This window comes from Haliotis rufescens, unplaced genomic scaffold (assembly GCF_023055435.1).
Source record: "Haliotis rufescens isolate VD_foot unplaced genomic scaffold, xgHalRufe1.0.p SCAF_9, whole genome shotgun sequence".
Lineage (NCBI taxonomy): Eukaryota > Metazoa > Mollusca > Gastropoda > Lepetellida > Haliotidae > Haliotis > Haliotis rufescens.
In genome coordinates, this window is record NW_025964383.1 from 8,093,487 (window position 1) to 8,114,844 (window position 21,358).

General features: G+C 39.1%; 1 protein-coding gene across 1 annotated transcript in view; it reads left to right on the forward strand.

Moving 5' to 3' along the window:
• Positions 1-4: 4 nt before the first annotated feature.
• The window catches only part of LOC124125479, a 32,758-nt gene continuing 11,404 nt past the window's right edge, over positions 5-21,358 (forward strand). Inside the window, exons 1-9 of the mRNA XM_048391298.1 lie at positions 5-98; positions 1,643-1,704; positions 11,311-11,462; positions 11,787-11,917; positions 12,925-13,057; positions 14,929-14,997; positions 15,645-15,766; positions 16,183-16,264; positions 16,850-17,011. Coding sequence (XP_048247255.1) covers positions 1,644-1,704; positions 11,311-11,462; positions 11,787-11,917; positions 12,925-13,057; positions 14,929-14,997; positions 15,645-15,766; positions 16,183-16,264; positions 16,850-17,011 — 912 coding nt within the window. The 5' untranslated portion in view covers positions 5-98; position 1,643. The remainder of the gene's footprint in view (positions 99-1,642; positions 1,705-11,310; positions 11,463-11,786; positions 11,918-12,924; positions 13,058-14,928; positions 14,998-15,644; positions 15,767-16,182; positions 16,265-16,849; positions 17,012-21,358) is intronic.

Genomic DNA, 21,358 nt, shown 5'->3' on the forward strand with positions numbered 1-21,358 from the left:
TGAGAGTTTATGTATCCTGCTTACATAGCAGATTAGCTGCATCCAGGACAGGCTGTACACAACCTTCTCTCTCGTGCTGAAAGACTCACTGTTGACAAGTAAGCATGTGTATCGCTGCCTCTGGTGTTTTTAATGGTTAATGTTAGATATTCTATTCCGTAATTTGTGTTGTTATTATGAAGAATAAATGAAATATGCTTCTCTTTTTGATAGGTATATTTTTCATCTTTTCCATGATACAGATTCTCAGTAAATGTCAAATGTATATCTGAATGTATCTGACATGATAAGCTGTCAACCGATCTCGAGTGGCATATGGAGTGATGTACATAGGCTCTCACACAGTGTATGTCACACCATATACCCGGAGGGAAAGCGTTCAGCCCGGGTTTGATTCCCACTTTGGTGCAATGTATGAACTTCAACTTTGTGAGCGTCGCCGCCATGTTGCATGAATATTGCAAAAGCGGCGTAAAACCATATTCACACACTTATTCCAACATTCGTACAAGTATAGGCACATGTGAATTATACCACGTATCAAACTCTAGAGATGACGTGAACGAGTGACGTCCTGTCCATGATTCAGTTTGCACATATAAACCTTTTATCTGCTCCGGGATTAATTCAAGTATTAGAATGTGGAATATTTAAGCATATTTCCTGGTGTGCCTATGCGTCCGTACACTGCATGTGCGTGTGTAAGGATCGCCGTATGGACGGGTGCATTATTAGAATAAAAGTAGATGAATAAGAAAACGTACAACTTTATTGGTAACAACCTCTGGTTTATTGTATTTAGCAACGTTTCGATGTATAATCTTACACTGTTATAAACCAGAAGTTGGTAGCCATAAAGTTGTATGTTTTCTTATTTACTCGCCAACTTCTAGAACGCCAATCAAACAGTTAAAAGTATATATTACAAGAATAGTATCCCCACTCGCAGTCGCAACAACACTTAACTCTCACCAATTTCGGAGTGGCATTGCATTCATCAGGTAGGGTTTCCATCATGTCGCGGTGCAGCTGTTTACTTTCTCACATCAGACAAACTTTGTGTCTGGGTAAATGTATAGATGGCTTTTGAACCGTGACACAGTGGTACTTCAGGATGATACTGCAGTATCTTACTTTGGTTAAATGTTACGGTTTATGAAACTGCACTGGTCACCTTGGATGACCCTTGTACATAAACTCAACAGCTGTATTGTATTAATCTTCTAACCGGCAACAACCTGGGCTATGCGTGGTACATGCAGTGCCTGACCCTGCATGTCGGCACCACGTTATGTCGGTTACGCTTCAGAATGCCTTAGTCACTTGTGTGATTTGTAATGGCTGACTGGAAATGTATGTGATGCGACCTTCTCGTAATTCTGGCATATACGACAACAAATATTTACCTTGGCTATAAAATATTTCATATAAAACAGCACACGTTATCACCCATGACATATACAATTTACAGTGAGCATATTTCTGATATAGATAATGCCACAAACGCCAGACGGGAATGATCTCATACACTATTTTTTTGCATATCTGTTACATGTGCGTCTTTTTATCAACGTATATCACTTTACAAGTTAGATATTCTGCATCGGTCATGTTAATGTTGAAATGATAATGTTTGTTTCAGAATGCTGCTTTGGGGCGTGTGCGTTTTGCTATTCCTTGATGTGGAGTTTACACAAGGTGTTGGTAAGTTATGTTTATTCATTTACAAAAAAATGTCTGTCCAGAGTACAACTGCAAGTAGGTGATGAACCGATGACGCGACTAACATTTTGTACATGGCGGCGTTTGAATCAAGCCCACTTCATTCATCGTCGTGGATGTAGAATGATGTATGTTTTGAACTTTCTTTCTCGATTTGCGTTATAATAGTTAAAACTTGTCAAACACAAGGAATTTGGCCAAGAAGTTTACCTTAAGCTTCAGGTATATCGATGATCTTTTATCGTTCAATAACTGTCAAATACTAGTATATAATTCTATTTACCGGATTTACCCATCTGCGCTAGAAATATAAGTGACCAGTAAAACCGCCTCATTTATTTCATATTAAGATCTAGGCTTTAAGATTCTGGGTGTCAAACAATATCACAAGGCTGTATGACAAGGTGGATTACTTCAGCTTTTTACTGTCGAGAAATACTTCAGCAGCTGCAGCCTTTGGTATCTACATTTAACAACTTTTGAGGGCCAATCGTGCGTGCTCTTGTAATGAAGATGTCAAGGAGGGTCAAACGTTGATTCGTCAGGGTTACAGCATTAAAGGCCATGGTAAGACTTTCAAAACGTTCTGTGGAAGAAGTTTCAGAATTGTCACAGCAGTGACACAACAGATGTTAGCGCAAATACCTTATTTTAACTAGTACCATTTTCTGCCTTTGCATGGGTTTATGTTGAGTGCCTTGCGTGGGACGCGCCTCTTTGCAAACACCTGCATAAACAACTGTTTTTTGATGTAGTCGGAACCTTACAATAGACTACTACTATAGCCCGGGTAGTCACCCATCTCTTTAAAAACTTGTATTCGGTGAGGATATTAATTGAAAGATATGTAACTAGCCTTATCCGACCGTCAGACAGATTTCTTGATTTATTATGTTATATTATATGTTTTATTTATTTTATTTCATATTTTTATCAACAGCAGAAGTCGGAATTAAACGAAAATTGTTATATGAATTATTATCAAATACTTTTGTTTGTAGATGCATGTTGTGGGAGATAACGTACACAAATATATATACGTGGCCAGAAATGTAACTCTTAGTGAGTGGGTTTGGCTTAACGCCGCTTTTAACAGTAATCCAGTTGTATCATGGCGTGAATTGAACTCTTAAATCTGTCAATAGGTAATTATAAACTGACTCTAACCGATCCTTGTTGGTCCATATATCAGATATTCTAGGCCTTCTCTTAACCCATTACTGGATGCCATATGTCTTCTCATAATCTCTCCAAGTAGAACTTCTCCTTGCCCGTTATAACGTCGCTACATAAGTTTGGAGCCGACGTTAAACCCCATTTTACCTCAACTAACCCGTTACCAGATGTCCTATCCCGTTATAAGATGTCCTAGGACTTTTCTATCCTGTTGCAGGTAGGAAGGGTAGCCTAGCTAGTAGTTAAAGCGTTCGCACTTCACGCCGAAGGCCCGGGTTCGATTCCCCACATGATAACCATGTGTGAAGCCCATTTCTGGTGTCCCCCGCCGTGATATTGTCGTTATCAGTTTTCCAATGAATTCTCCTATCCTGTTAACAGATGTTTTACGACGTCTCTTATCCCGGCACATGATGTCACAGGACTTCACCTACCCTGATCGAGTAACCATATGTCCTAATACTTGTCTATATACGTAGCCAGATGTCCGATGAATTCCTTCAGAAGTAAGGACATCAGTTTGAAACGTATGTCAAAATAGCAATGTACCTAATTAGGGAAAGGCCTGGTTAAAATGCAGAAGTGGATATAATACATCTTGTGATCAAAAGGTAAACGTAATGTAGGCGATGAAGACTCTCTGTGCTCGCACTGAACATGCGTAGAAGATGAAAAGCGTGTATTGTTTGTGTGTCCTCTGTATATAGATGCACGTTTCCGTTGACGTTCCAAGATTTAAGAAACAACCCATCCCACGATATAAGCGTTATCCAAAAGTGGAACGGAAATGAACCACTTTCAAATTCCACGATGCATGTGAGTTGTGTAATGTAATTGTATAATATATCTGTTAGTAAGATGGGTCATATGGCCTTGAATGAAACAAGACATGAGTAATATATTTAATAAGGAATGTGTTTTAAACCTAAACGGAATACAACGTTTGGTGTGCCTAACACCACCAAAGCACAACATTCCCAAACCGTAAACATGTTTACGATTAAAATTCATACCATTGGGTATTATCCTAATAACCTAAACATGATTAAATAAAGGGCATATAAATGGTCAGTAAGTCAAATATGGATATAATGCACTTTACGTAATTAGATTTATACCACCAGGACGTACAACACCTGATATGTAATCCCTGCTCTGAATGTGGACTAGAAAAAATGCGATATAAATGTGACGTCAACAAAGTCGGTAGCACAGGTGATTGCAGCAAGGACTACAAATCAATCATAGTAATCACAAATGTGATGCTGCTGTATGACAAACAGTATTCCTATCATACAGGAAACGGATGGAGACAATGATGGTACACCTGATAACGTGATAGACACCTGACTTTCATCACCTAGCCACCCATCACCTTTATTTACAATACACTCTGAATAAACTTTTATCGTTTAAACAAGTAAAATATCTTTCAGTTTGGTACAGTGATTTAATTCACACACCCACCCACACACACCCACCCACACACACACACACACACACACACACACACACACACACACACACACACACACCCCCACACCCACACACACGCACGCACGCACGCACGCACGCACGCACACACACACACACACACAAACACTCTGATAAGTACTCATTTGAGTATTGACGGCTTAGTAAGTAATGTGTTTACAAACACACTGACTTAGTCTTTATATCTAGTCAAATTTACTATGTATCATGTATCTGGAAACCAAGGCAATGTTTGAATGTCTTCTACTGGATTATACTTATCAGATATAAAATAATGATATTTATATAATGAGTATGCCAGGGTCAAATGAAAGTATATACATAAGAGGTGTTTCCACTTATGGTATTCGTCCTCTATTTCTCCGGATACACTATTTCCGTCTTTGTATCTGTGACATACATTTACATTAATATTGTGCGAAGGCATTCTTTATTTACAATACACTCTGAATAAACTTTTATCGTTTAAACAAGTAAAATATCTTTCAGTTTGGTACAGTGATTTAATTCACTTTGCCGTAAAAATGAAGTGATGAGGAAATAGTCTGATGCCCCTGATGACAAAACGTATCCTTTCGTCCTGGTTAATTGAATTTATAGATATATGTCAATCTGCCACATCCTGGGAAATCCACACATATGAAAAGCCTCAACAAAACATGATGCATTTCTCATATCTGAAAACCAATAATGTTTACTATTATTATCAAGAACCTTTAACATTCTATAACACTGATGTGGTTGTCTACTAGGCATCATGTCACTTAATCCAACAATCAGTGTAGAATGAACAACTTTAGTTATTTCAATAATTGATAATTAATAAACAGAGGTTCAATGACTTCTAGATCCACCACAATGGCATCAAAATAGCTTTGAATGTTGCATTGCGTATCTCTCCGATTATAGAATATTTTGCATTTCATAAAACACAGAACATGTCAAATCATATTTTTGAAAACCAATTAGTCCAGAAACGTTCCTCGTTGTGACGGCCGACAGTATCAACACAGGTCAACATGCTTCACAACTACCAAGCATCACCATCAACAACCAAGCACCACAGCCTAGCATCATCACCAAGCGCCATAACCCATCACCAGCAACAAACACCACAACCAACACCAAGCACCACAATCACTACCAAGCGTCAACATCAAAACCACCACCATTATCAAGCACCATAACCTAGCATAACAGCCAAGCACCACCACGCACAATAACCCAACATCACAACAAAGCACCACAAACCAGTTCCATCACCAACAACACGCACTGCCATCGCCACCATCAAGCATCATCACCAGAAAGCATTACATCAACCAGCACCTTCACCAAGCACCACCATCGCCACCATCAAGCATCATCACCAGAAAGCGCTACATCAACCAGCACCTTCACCAAGCACCACCACCGCCGCCATCAAGCATCATCACCAGAAAACACTACGTCAACCAGCACCTTCACCAAGCACCACCATCGCCACCATCAAGCATCATCACCAGAAAGCGCTACATCAACCAGCACCTTCACCAAGCACCACCACCGCCGCCATCAAGCATCATCACCAGAAAGGGCTACATCAACCAGCACCTTCACCAAGCACCACCATCGCCACCATCAAGCATCATCACCAGAAAGCGCTACATCAACCAGCACCTTCACCAAGCACCACCATCGCCACCATCAAGCATCATCACCAGAAAGCGCTACATCAACCAGCACCTTCACCAAGCACCACCACCGCCACCAAGCACCACAGCCTAGCATCATCACCAAGCACCACAACCCAGCACCAGCAACAAACACCACAGCCAACACCAAGCACCACAATCACTAACAAGCGTCACCATCAAAACCACCACCATCATCAAGCACCATAACCTAGCATAACAGCCAAGCACCACCACGCACAATAACCCAACATCACAACAAAGCACCACAAACCAGTTCCATCACCAACAACACGCACTGCCATCGCCACCATCAAGCATCATCACCAGAAAGCATTACATCAACCAGCACCTTCACCAAGCACCAACATCGCCACCATCAAGCATCATCACCAGAAAGCGCTACATCAACCAGCACCTTCACCAAGCACCACCACCGCCGCCATCAAGCATCATCACCAGAAAACACTACGTCAACCAGCACCTTCACCAAGCACCACCAAGCACCACAACCCAGTACCACCAAAATGTGTCACAACCCAGGACCGCCATAGAACACCACCATCGCCATCACCACCATCACTATTAAGATTAACAACAACAAAGCACCAAAGCACCACCAACGGCATGACTGTCGATGCTGATAATGTACAAGAAAATGAGGGCATGACTGTCGATGCTGATAATGTACAAGAAAATGAGGGCATGACTGTCCATGCTGATAATGTACAAGAAAATGAGGGCATGACTGTCGATGCTGATAATGTACAAGAAAATGAGGGCAATGTATGTGGCCTCAGAAAGCGGTTAGAATATCAAGAATTTACCAATTTGATTAAAAACAAGGATATCATAGGATTTCAGGAAACCAAAACTGATTCTCTAGATGATCTTCAATTACCAGGTTATAAACTGTACTTTCAGCATAGGAATGGAGCAATTAGACGTTCAGGTGGCTTGGGGGTAGCAATAAGATGTGATTTGGAAAATTACATATCAGTTATAACAGAAGACGAATGTGAATATGTACTGTGGATAAAAATATCAAAGACACTTTGTAACACCAAACAAGATCTGTTTTTAGGAACAGTATATATACCTCCGGAAAATTCAAATTACTTTACAAGTGAGACATTCAATGAATTTGAAAAGAATTTACTTTATTTTCTCTCTTTGAGTGAGTATGTTATTTTGATGGGTGACTTCAATGCAAGAACTAAACAGCTATGTGATTATACCATATTCAATAAGCAAGTACTCAAGGAATTTGATATTGATATAAATGATATGGGTAATGAACTTGAGCCTGATAAATTATTAGATAACCTTAATATACCACAGTCCAGGGCTAATCAAGATAATGCAAGGGTTAATAATTCAGGTAATAAAATAATAGAGATATGTAAAAATCTTAACTTATTCATCTGTAATGGTAGACTGGGACAGGATAAAAATGTAGGTAAAATAACATGTAATGATGTTAGTGTAGTTGACTATGTTATAGCCTCCCCCTTGTGCTTACCTCTGTTTACTGACTTAGCCATTTTAGACTTCTCACCCCTGTATTCAGATGTGCACTGCCCAGTGTCCTTTTCTTTAGCCACCACTGTACTCCAAGAACAAACTGTAGGTATCCAGTCCGAAGTAAATACAGTACACGATACTCATCCCAGACCAAAACGTTATAATATAGATAGAACTAACAGGTTTCTACAACATTTAAATGCTGAAAAGGTAAACATTCTCACTCGGAAAGCACATGTGGCTAGACAAGGCCAAGCTGACCCACATCTGATCAATGACATAACTGAAGAGGCCGGGCACGTGCTGATAGACGCTGCACGCGCTGCCTTCGGGACCCGGAGGCAGGGTGTCGGTAAGAAATATAAGATGAACAAACCATGGTTTGGAAAGGAATGTATAAATGCTAGAAAAAGTTTTTATAAAGCAAAACGCCGCTTGAAAAGATGTAATTCTATTTATAACAAACGTCTCTTAAAATATGAATCTAAGGCTTATAAGAAATGTATGGATAAGCATATAAAACAATATAAAGATAACTTAGGTAAAATGTTAAGAGAAAAACACAAACACTCCCCAAAAGAGTTTTTGTTAAAAAAATGTTAAAAGGAGATAAAAAAGATGACAATATTTGTCCTGAAATTGAAGATTTTTACCAGTTTTTTAAGTCACTCAATGAGACAACTTCAGAAGACCCGGAAATGAAGGAATGTACTATGGATACACACTATGACTGTGAAACTTTAAATGGAGATATCACACCTGATGAAGTTATGATAGCAGTAAGAGAACTAAAGAGAAATAAAGCATCCGGTATTGATTTTATAGAAAATGATTATTTTATTGATAGAATTGATTTATTCACCCCTTTGTTAGTTGATCTATTTAACCTGATATTTGAAAAGGGTATACTTCCAGAATCTTGGTTAGTGGGTATAATTAAACCGATTTACAAGAAAAAGGGTGACCCACTTGATCCTAACTCGCATAGGCCAATCACTATCCTTAGTTGCTTTGGAAAACTATTCACCAGAATTTTAAACAACCGTTTAACTAAATTCTTAGATAAAAATAATATTCTAACACCTGCCCAAGCAGGATTCAGGAAATCTTTCTCAACTGCTGACAATATATTTGTAATTTATATGCTTATGCAAATTTTAAAAAATAATAAACAAAAATTATACTGCGCTTTCATAGACTTTACTAAAGCTTTTGACACTGTTTGGCGAGTGGGATTGTGGAGGAAAATGCAGACTATTGGCATCAAAGGTAGATTTCTTACGTTAGTTCAAAATATGTATAAAAATATTAAATCGTTGATGCAGTGTGATGATAAAATGTCAGGTTACTTTCCTTGTAATATAGGTGTCAGACAGGGAGAAAACCTATCCCCTCTATTATTCTCAATTTTCATAAATGACGTGGAAATCTTTTTGCTTTCATCTGGGTGTGGAGGAGTTAATCTCAACTTTGATCAAGATAAAGACTTAATTGTATGGATCCAATTCATAATTCTATTGTATGCAGATGATGCTGTATTATTTGATGAATCACCAGAAGGTTTACAGAAAGCCTTGGACACTTTTAATGAATATTGTGAAGAGTGGAAATTACATGTAAATATAAATAAAACAAAAATTGTGATTTTCGGTGGTGGCCCATCGAAAAATTCGAAACATAAATTTCACTATTCTGATAAAACTCTAGATATTGTCGACACTTATACGTATTTAGGAATTGTACTTCACAGGAATAGAAAACTAGTATCAAGTCTTAAGTCCCTCAGTGATAATGCTTTGAAAGCAATGTTTTGCCTGATAAAAAAATCAAGAAATTTAAAATTACCTTTGGACTGTGTATTATCAGCTTTTGATACGATGGTATTACCAATATTAACTTATGGTTCAGAAATCTGGGGATTTGAAAATTTAGAAATTATGGAAAGAATACACCTCAAATTCCTCAGACTTATCACAGGATTAAGAAATTCAACTCCTCGTTATATGATATATGGCGAATTAGGTAGGCTACCATTAAGAATAATAATTTGTAAACGAATGATATCTTTCTGGCACAAATTAACATACCAAACTGGAGTGTATAAACTTTCACAGCTGTTATATCAACATATGTCAATTAACGGGAACAAGACTATTGCATCAACAAATCCCTGGGTTAGATGTGTTATGAATATATTAGACAGTATTGGATTATCTTATGTATTTAACAATCCGTCAATCTGCACAACAAAGTGGCTAGTGTCAGAAGTAAAGCAAATACTTAAAAATCACTTTTTTCAGAAATGGAGAAGTGACGTTAATTCTAGTTCTAAAGGCTTATACTATAAACATTTAAAGGACACTCCGGTTCTCGATAAATATCTTCTATTGCCAAAACGAATAGCAATTCCAATACTACGATTTCGAACCTGTAATCATAATTTACCTAATGAGACTGGTCGATGGAAAAATATTCCAAAGGAAAATAGAACTTGTAAATTATGTAATTCCCCATCTATTGCTGATGAATTTCACTACTTATTCAGATGTAATTATTTTAAAAGAGAGAGGCGAACATTTCTCTCACCATATTATACTGAATGGCCAAATATTATAAAATTTGTAAAACTCTTATCAACAACAAACACACAGGATCTAAAAAAATTATCGAGATTCATTGTAAAAATGTCCATTAGTATTAAAAATGCTAGGTAATCACATGTTGTTATTAATTGCCATCTTGTCTGCTTTTTGTACATATGCTTAATTATTTATTGTAATATGCTCTTGTACCACCTTTTGTGGTTTCTGAGAATAAACTTATTCTGATTCCGATTCTGACAAATACCACCAACCACCACAACCACCACCAAGCATCCCAATCACTACCAATCACCGCGGCCACCACCAAGCACCAAGACGACCACCAAGCAACATCACTACCAAGCATCATAAACATGGCAACCGCCACCAACCACCACAACAACCTGTCATCACAAAGCACTAAAACCCTACAACCACTACCAAGCAAAAACGCATAAATGGGCTTTTGTTGGGGTAGTTTTTTTTTTTTTTATAGTTGCATGGTTTACGCCATTTTTTTGAACTAATTTAATTGTTGTGAATGGAAACCATTTGACTCTGGTGCATGCCTATTACTATATGCTTCATATGAGAATAGTTGATGTTAAGGCGGCACTTATGAGATCACAGGTGACAGAAATGGTGCTCGTCACACACACACACAAAAGAAATGCTCATAAATCTCGGAAAGATTGACCATCGCCATACAAGAACACCAAGTACTAACCACAAAGCATCACCACTGCAAGCACCGTAAGCGCCACCATCACCAAACACCAATCACCATCTGTACAAACTGCACTACCACAACCATCAACATCATCACAAAGCACCACCACCAAACACCACAATCTAGCAGCACCATCAGGCACCGCAAAAAGACACCACCACAAACAACATCAAGCACTACCGCCACCACACAACCACCAGCGCGATCAACACCAAACAAAGCATCAACAACCACCGTAAAGTGCCAAAGCCAAAACTACAACGAAGCACCACCATCACCAATCAAGAACATCAAACCATCACCAAGCACCACCATCACCATCAGTCTAGCATCGGAAGATGACCTACATTTTTATAAATAGCAATATAGTAATGCATAGTAATGCACGATAATTGTTCCTTTGCTTCAGATGAAACAAGCAGTCAAAGGTTGGCTTCCTTGGCTGATGAATTCCAAACATGGAGGCTGAGTCAGCGGCCAAGATCAGCGACATCACGGAACGTCTACACCTTCAACGACCGCCTAAAGTCCTTCAACTACACCAGATATGAACATTTTAAGGTGCATACTGACATGGATTATTATATTGCAGATGTACATCAATGTATTAAATTTAAAAAATACAGAATCGTTATTTTGAACAGCATATGTTTTCGTTTCAGCAAGTTGCATTGATGATTGGATTACATTATATATATTTTATAAAGGGCGCTGGATTGGGATCGTTTAACAGCCCATGCGAGTATGGAGCAGGTTAAACAATACTTTACCTGTCTTCATACTTGGGAGATGATGTAGACTCACTTCAGTGTTTAGATCTAAACTGCAGTACATAACTAGGTCATGTGTACATAACGTTATATTGTTTGGCGTTGTCTGCCGTAGGACTTTGTTGACGGGGTATACGAGCGCCTGGTAAACATCTCGGAGGTGGAGCTTCCACGTCAGGATAAAATCAGCTTCAAAGTACTCCGCTACACACTAGAAGCCTTTCGAGACGGGTATCAGTGGCGATTGTGAGTTTAAAACGGATATGGGATAGTTATATCAACATGCTTTGACTGTAAGGCTGAGTTTAAACAGATATTAGATTACCTGTCTTTGGAAAACAAACTTTCAACAGAGTTGTGTAAACAACACTATGAATATGTCTTACAGCCGACCGACAAACACATAGCCATGCAAACATGGACGCGATGTATTCCTAGGAACGCGCCTAGCTGAGTTCTCCCTCTAAATTCAAGTCTATTGTTACTTCGAAGGAGTAACTTTGTATGACACAACAGCGCAATTGTAAATTGTTTTCCGTCTCTCCTAATGCAATTACATATTCATAATATAAACGTTTTAAGTAAGTTCAGTAATAGATTGAAATAATTGATACTAAAAATGCACAATTTAAAAATTTGATAACTTTGACGACATCACAAACGAGCTTACAAAAAGATATATAAAAGAAATAATAATTTAGACATGACATATCCACAGATACCATTGTAATGTCACTATCCACAGAATGCATTGTCAACATAACAGTATCAATTCCTTACAACGATCAAACGCACATACATTGATATGTATCGGATCCTAATGAGAAAAATAAAACAAATGTTTATCCGAATGGAGTAGGGCTGCAGGAGACTCTGGTGTTGCATGACACCTTAGATATCTAGATTCAAACACATCTTTGTCCATATGGCAGAAGTGATACTAGCATATTCTAACATTTGAACATATTCTAACATAGTAAAATGTATAATGCATAGTATAATATTTTGTCTGCAAATTCATCCTGTACACAAGGGCAAATTAAATCTACTACGGTGCACAGCACAAGATCTCAGTAACTGATCGTAGATCACCAGCTTTCTGTATGGAGTCAGACGCGTTGGAATGAATGCTTTTCGGTATCAAATACCGAACATTCAATAAAGAGTAAATAAATCTATTTTACCCTTAAGGTAGCCTAAGTAATGATAATATTCTACAATACAGGATGGGGATGCAATATTTCCTGTTTCAGTTACGTCAACTTGAACCCCGTAAACTTCCTTGAGGGAGTTCAGAAGGATGTGACCCGGATGACAAGCACCCCAATGAACACAAGGGGAGATGTGGAGAACTACCTTCACAGATTGACCTTGCTGCCACAACAGGTAACTCAACAATAATAATTTTGTAAACTCTTAGGCGAAAGAATTTATTCCAGCTTTTATCTGAAATTTCAAATGATGATAAGAAATTCGAGTTAGGGTGTTCATGGCTTTTCAGAGATCCATTCATAGATTTTTCACAACTAATTGCCCTTTGCGGCAAATGAAATCTGTCTTGGGGGATGATGGAGACGTTTTATTTTTACAATAGAAGGTAGTGAATTTGAATGCAAAATAGCAAAAGTGAGAACAGTTCCTATCACTTGAACTGAAACATTTCTTATGACAGCTTTTGTCCTCCCGGTATGTTGTCTTAACAACTCATCAGTGGGTAGTCAAATCATGAATTTTCTTATTTCCATATATTCACTAATATTTTTTATTCTAAAATGCATTCATCTAGTATTTGGTGAACATACTATTTTGTCATTCGTCTGCTCAATGTTTTATCATCAGACATTCATTGACGAAACGCATACCTGGTAACAGATCGACACGCCCTAAAAGAGGGATGGCGTAACAACTCAATTAACAATATCCATATCGGGTGTGACACCATTTTGCGCTGATACATGCGGGGCAGCGGCGGTGCACTGAAGATACCAGATGATTGAAAACAACCTTGGGGATGTTGTTCCAACGCCAGTAATGTTTGACGGACACACTTAGTCCCTTGACGATTGGGACACAAGATGGAGAGGTTTTTCGGTTGCCAGAGGTTTTCTTTTCGAAAACCACGAGGCGGGTACAAAAGGCGGAACAGGCGAGCGAAGACAAGGGAGCTAACTCGGGGAGTCTTCCGTAACGCTAATAACCAGCCAACACTATTGGCGCAAATGTAAAGCAAATATTGGACCAATTGAGCTAGCGTTACAGGTTGATTCTAATCATGTCGTTGGCGTCTGATCCATCTCATTCCAGATATGTTCTATGTGGGGCAGCAGGCCATGGTAGTACTGCATTGTTATGCTGCCTCAAAAAGTGTGTTACAACACATGCAACAAGTGATGCGGGAATTATTCTGAATTTGCACAAAGGCTAGGACTTGTCCAGATAGCGTACGCCATTCAAATTGCCATTAACAATGATGAGTTTATACTCCCCTCTCCAAATTGACGGCTTTGTGTAACGCAAGCGTCGCTAAAGCATCCTGGACGCACGACGATTAGAGCTGCCCATATGAAACCTGGACTCATCTGTGAACAATATATTGTCCATGTCTTGTCTTCTGAACTTGAGAAGAAAGATGTCTACACCAAGCTAGGGGTGCCTGGCATATTTCTTGACTTCCGTACCGGATCTTGCGCTCAATAACCGAGTTGCCTACTGTTCTACCACTAATTGGTCTCAAACCAGGAATAGTCCGAGCTGTTAATGTGGCAGTTTGGTATCAATATACTAGTATTCCGCAGATGCACCAATCGACGTCACACCTGGACGACCAGCCCATGGCATAATGTTTCCAAGGAGATTATATTATGTCTGGCAACTTCTTTGTGCTCCTGTTTGCAGCATACCCTACGCGTGTTGACGCTGATTATCAGCACGCCGCGACATCACTCAGGCGTTATTCACAGTTAAATGACAGTGTGTTTCAACGACCACCTGATAGCTTTGAAAAACAGGTGTGTGAGTATCATGCACAAACAAACGCGCAAACATCCAAATTATGCGCTGTGTATGAACATGCACGTGCAAGTTGTGAATCACAACCTTAAAGTCGAGGAGATGTCTTAATAAATATTTTGTTTTAAAAATGCATATATCATTTCAGAATAAATATATATTAATTGCACTTTAAATGAGTTTCATTTTCCGTTGCTTAACAAAAATAAATTCCAGTTGTTTTCAATTGTTGTGTTATGTTTACACAGATATCTGAGATAAAAGAGAGTTTCCAGCAAGCCGTGCAAAATGGAACAACGTACCACAATGCATCCATGGTACGCATAACAGTAGACTGTAAAAATATACCACATATAGTTGTAGTATAGAGGGCATGTACACAACTAGTCAGAACTGAGCAACTACTTATCAGAATACAATGATCAACCCGACAGCTGTGGCAAAAGAATCGCATTTTCGCGGTAGTGACGCACGGGTAGCCAGGGAGTATCAAGTGTGCTGGGCTACTAGGGAACACAGGGCACGGCTTTCATCCTGCCTCATACTCACATATTTCCTCCAGAAATGGAAAAGTTATATTGCACGATTTCACTGTAATACCTCACAACATAAAGTTCGTAGTAACGGTCGATTTTGAAAAAAAAGTTTATTTGTTTAACAAAATTTAAGTTTATATGTCGATATAAAACATCATTATATAAGGTTACTACCTATGCCAGATTGTAATGTGTAAAGCGATAGTCATGTGAACTAGCGAACCTAGCGAATCAGTTCCAATATGGATTCTTCTATATAACTTGTTTGATGAAGATGAGCCGAGTGGGATTCTATTCTGATTTTAGCCAGCTCACCAACCTTTACAACAGAGGAAATAATCACCACTAGAAGTTAGATACGGGCTTCACATGGTAATATATTGTGTCTGATATCAGAGGGAAATATGATTGATGTTGTGTCGCTTCAGTTTCGGCTACCGGAGCAGTTTGACCAAGTTACCAATATCGCAGACGACAAGATGTCACCATTGTACAAACCCTTCATCAAAAGCATGGAAAACAACACGATCGGCTTTAGTGATACAGAGAGGTATAGCACACGTCATGTAATCTGATGAGCAAATGAACACCTATAAACCATGGGGAAGGGCGATATTATTCGATTCAACTAAATGCGATTGTGTTTTCTGTATGGCACAATTTGGCCTAAATTCATCAAAGCCCAATGACCTATAAAGATAAATGAATGACCTCGTCTTCAATGTTTCATTATAGACGTCAAGTGTTGTGGTTTGTCATCAATAATTTGAAGTGCTCTGTGTGTGGACTAACGACCCACAAGTACTGGGATTCGAGGCAGAATAAAGCTCAAATGACCAACGTGAGACCTCTTGGAGTGTGTATGAATGTATCTCGACGATAAAGTTCGTTGCCCTTGGAATTTGCAGCGTATGAAACAAAAACATAGAATGTGATATTAACAACGTCTTCTTGTTCACCTGACAGGCAAACAGTCATCGACAGAGCAACATCTGCCATTGCATCAGCTCTGGACAGCTTGAGGGATCTGAAATCGTATCTGACGAATGTATGTATACAACTATTTATGGCAATAATAGCGTAACGACTAGTAGACAGGATCAAATATCACCGTACACAAGTTCACTAGAGTGTGGTAGAAACTACGTTATCAATGCAGTGACGGATGTTTGTATCCGAATATATATGCTATAAAACATTTACCACCATTTTACTCTCATACCCTTCTCAGCTCTAGCAGCCTACACATCCCAGTGTCAGCTAAGAGACTTGAGGGTGCCGTAATATTCAAGGTTTTCTTTTTAGAAGTATGTCTAGCTCTATTCCGGCTTGTTGTCCTCTTTTCATTGCAAATTGCAAAAATAATGTTATCCTTATACTATATATACATTAAATGACATTATGCATTGATGAAAAGTCAGTAAAGTACCACATGAGAAAGGGCGTAGTCCGAAATTCATTAGTGAAACATTTATACTGACATTTTTGTATGTTTATGTAAGTAAATAGAAACTGTCTAGTGTTTCACAGCGATGTAATTCACAATATATACTTATCTACATACATATGATACCATTGGCAGAGTACATACATGTACGGTTAAATGTATAACTGTCACTATGCATGTAAACAGGACTACACGACTCGTTCTGGTATCGGCGTCAGTTCATTACACAACGGCGGGGAGTACTACAAGGCGTGCATGAAGGCGTACCTCTCACTGGACACCACCCCAGATGACGTCCATCAGACGGGGAAGAGGGAGGTTGCTAGGATAGAACAACTCATGATGAAGGTAAATCTGCATTGAGACTTAAATCTTCATGGGGTGGGTACATTTTCATGGAGTAGGTAAATCTTCATGGAGGGTAAATCTTTATGGAGAGGTAAATCATCCTGGAGGAGGTAAATCTTGATGGAGGGGTAAATCTTCATGAAGGAGGTATATCATCCTGGAGGAGGTAAACCTTCATGGAGAGGTAAATGTTCATGAAGGAGGTAAATCTTATCGAGTAGTAAATCATCATGGAGGAGGTAAATCTTCAAGGAGGAAGTAATATAATCATGGAGGAGGTAAATCTCTATGGAGGGGTAAATCATCATTGAGGAGGTAAATCATGAAAGAGGTAAATCTTGATGGAGGAGGTAATTCTTCATGGAGGGGTAAATTATAATGGAGGAGGTACATCATCATGGAGGAGGTAAATCTTCATGAAGGAGGTAAATCTTCATGGAGGAGGTAAATCTTCATTGAGGAGTTAAATCTTCATGGAGGAAGTAATATCGACATGGATGAGGTAAATCTCCACGGAGGGGTAAATTATAATGGAGGGGTAAATCGTCATGGAGGAGGTAAATCATCATGGAGGAGGTAAATCTCCAGGGAGGGGTAAATCATCATGAAGGAGGTACATGATCCTGGAGGAGGTAAATCTTCATGGAGGAAGTAATATCATCATGGATAATGTAAATCTCCATGGAAGGGTAAATCATCAAGGAGGAGGTAAATCATCATGGAGGAGGTAAATCTTCTTGAAGGAGGTAAATCTTGATGGAGGAGGTAATTCTTCATGGAGGGGTAAATGTTCATGAAGGAGGTAAATCATCATGGAGGAGGTAAATCTTCATGGAGAAGGTAAATGTTCATGAAGGAGGTAAATCGTATCGTATCATCATGGAGGAGGTAAAACTTTATGGAGGAGGTAAATCTTCATGGAGAATATAAATCTTCATGGAGGAAGTAATATCATCATGGATGAGGTAAATCTCCATGGAGGGGTAAATCATCAAGGAGGAGGTAAATCATCATGGAGGAGGTAAATCTTGATGAAGGAGGTAAATCTTGATGGAGGAGGTAATTCTTCATAGAGGGGTAAATTATAATGGAGGAGGTACATCATGATGGAGGAGGTAAATCTTCATGGAGAGGTAAATCTTTATTGAGGAGGTAAATCATCATGGAGGAGGTAAATCTCCATGGAGGGGTAAATCTCCATGGAGGGATAAATCATCATGGAGGAGGTAAATCTTCATGGAGAGGTAAATCTTGATGGAGCAGGTAATTCTTCATGGAGGGGCAAATTATAATGGAGGAGGTACATCATCATGGAGGAGGTAAATCTTCGTGAAGGAGGTAAATCTTCATGGAGGGGTAAATCTTCATTGAGGATGTAAATCATCATGGAGGAGGTAAATCTCCAAGGAGGGGAAAATCATCAAGGAGGAGGTAAATCATCCTGGAGGAGGTAAATCTTCATGGAGAAGGTAAATCGTCATGGAGAAGGTAAATCTTCAAGGAGGAAGTAATATCCTCATGGATGAGGTAAATCTCTATGGAGGGGTAAATCATCAAGGAGGAGGTAAATCATCATGGAGGAGGTAAATCTTGATGAAGGAGGTAAATCTTGATGGAGGAGGTAATTCTTCATAGAGGGGTAAATTATAGTGGAGGAGGTACATCATGATGGAGGAGGTAAATCTTCATGGAGAGGTAAATCTTTATTGAGGAGGTAAATCATCATGGAGGAGGTAAATCTCCATGGAGGGGTAAATCTCCATGGAGGGATAAATCATCATGGAGGAGGTAAATCATCATGGGGAGGTAAATCTTCATGAAGGAGGTAAATCTTGATGGAGGAGGTAATTCTTCATGGAGGGGTAAATGTTCATGAAGGAGGTAAATCATCCTGGAAGAGGTAAATCTTCATGGAGAAGGTAAATGTTCATGAAGGAGGTAAATCGTATTGTATCATCATGGAGGAGGTAAATCTTTATGGAGGAGGTAAATCTTCATGGAGGAAGTAAATATTCATGGAGGAAGTAATATCATCATGGAGGAGGTAAATCTCCATGGAGGAGTAAATCATCTAGGAGGAGGTAAATCATCATGGAGCAGGTAAATCTTCATGAAGGAGGTAAATCTTCATGAAGGAGGTAAATCGTATCGTATCATCATGGAGGAGGTAAAACTTTATGGAGGAGGTAAATCTTCATGGAGAATATAAATCTTCATGGAGGAGGTAAATCATCATGGAGGAGGTAAATCTTGATGAAGGAGGTAAATCTTGATGGAGGAGGTAATTCTAGAGGGGTAAATTATAATGGAGGAGGTACATCATCATGGAGGAGGTAAATCTTCATGGAGAGGTAAGTCTTTATTGAGGAGGTAAATCATCATGGAGGAGGTAAATCTCCATGGAGGGGTAAATCTCCATGGAGGGATAAATCATCATGGAGGAGGTAAATCTTCATGGAGAGGTAAATCTTCATGGAGCAGGTAATTCTTCATGGAGGGGCAAATTATAATGGAGGAGGTACATCATCATGGAGGAGGTAAATCTTCGTGAAGGAGGTAAATCTTCATGGAGGGGTAAATCTTCATTGAGGATGTAAATCATCATGGAGGAGGTAAATCTCCATGGAGGGGAAAATCATCAAGGAGGAGGTAAATCATCCTGGAGGAGGTAAATCTTCATGGAGAAGGTAAATCGTCATGGAGAAGGTGCATCTTCAAGGAGGAAGTAATATCCTCATGGATGAGGTAAATCTCTATGGAGGGGTAAATCATCAAGGAGGAGGTAAATCATCATGGAGGAGGTAAATCTTGATGAAGGAGGTAAATCTTGATGGAGGAGGTAATTCTTCATAGAGGGGTAAATTATAATGGAGGAGGTACATCATGATGGAGGAGGTAAATCTTCATGGAGAGGTAAATCTTTATTGAGGAGGTAAATCATCATGGAGGAGGTAAATCTCCATGGAGGGGTAAATCTCCATGGAGGGATAAATCATCATGGAGGAGGTAAATCTTCATGGAGAGGTAAATCTTCATGGAGCAGGTAATTCTTCATGGAGGGGCAAATTATAATGGAGGCGGTACATCATCATGGAGGAGGTAAATCTTCATGAAGGAGGTAAATCTTCATGGAGGGGTAAATCTTCATTGAGGAGGTAAATCATCATGGAGGAGGTTAATCTCCATGGAGGGGTAAATCATCAAGGAGGAGGTAAATCTTCATGGAGAAGTAAATCTTCATGAAGGAGGTAAATCGTCATGGAGGGGTAAATCATCATGAAGGAAGTACTTCTTCATGGAGAGGTAAATTACCATGGAGGAGGCAAATCACTATGGAGGAGGTAAATCTTCATGTGGGAAGTAAATCACCGTGGAGGGGTAAATGATCATGCAGGGAAAATCATCGTGGAGGAGGTAAATCTTGATGGAGGAGGTTAATCTTGATGGAGGGATAAATTTACATGGAGGAGATAAATCTTCAAGGAGGAAGTAATATCATCATGGATGAGGTAAATCTCTATGGAGGGGTAAATCATCAAGGAGGAGGTAAATCATCATGGAGGAGGTAAATCTTGATGAAGGAGGTAAATCTTGATGGAGGAGGTAATTCTTCATAGAGGGGTAAATTATAATGGAGGAGGTACATCATGATGGAGGAGGTAAATCTTCATGGAGAGGTAAATCTTTATTGAGGAGGTAAATCATCACGGAGGAGGTAAATCTCCATGGAGGGGTAAATCTCCATGGAGGGATAAATCATCATGGAGGAGGTAAATCTTCATGGAGAGGTAAATCTTGATGGAGCAGGTAAATCTTGATGGAGGGATAAATTTACATGGAGGAGATAAATCTTGATGGAGGAGGTAAATCTTGATAGAGGAGGTAAATCATCATGGATGGGGTTAATCTTCATGGATGAGGTAAATCTTCATGGAGGGATAAAATTACATGGAGGAGGTAAATCTTGACGGAGGAGGCAAATGTTGATGGAGGAGGTAAATCTTCATAGGGAGGGTAAATCGTCATGTTTGGGGTAACTGTTCCGGGAATTTGGATGACTAGATAGTTCTTTAGTTACTGATGCGAAACCAGATATGAGCCTTAACTTTATGTATTTTTGTGGCAGACCATTTGTTTTTATTTCAACGGAATGAGGCATAAAAATTGCATCAATGTATTTTGTGGCAGACCATTTGTTTTGATTTCAACGGCCTGAAGCATAATTATTTTTGTCAAGTATATTCTTGGAAATCTATTATTACTGGTAAATGAGTGTTTGAAGACACAAGTTTGATACGTAACGCAAAGCCATTGCAACAGCTAGATTTAGGAGGTGTCACTCAATTT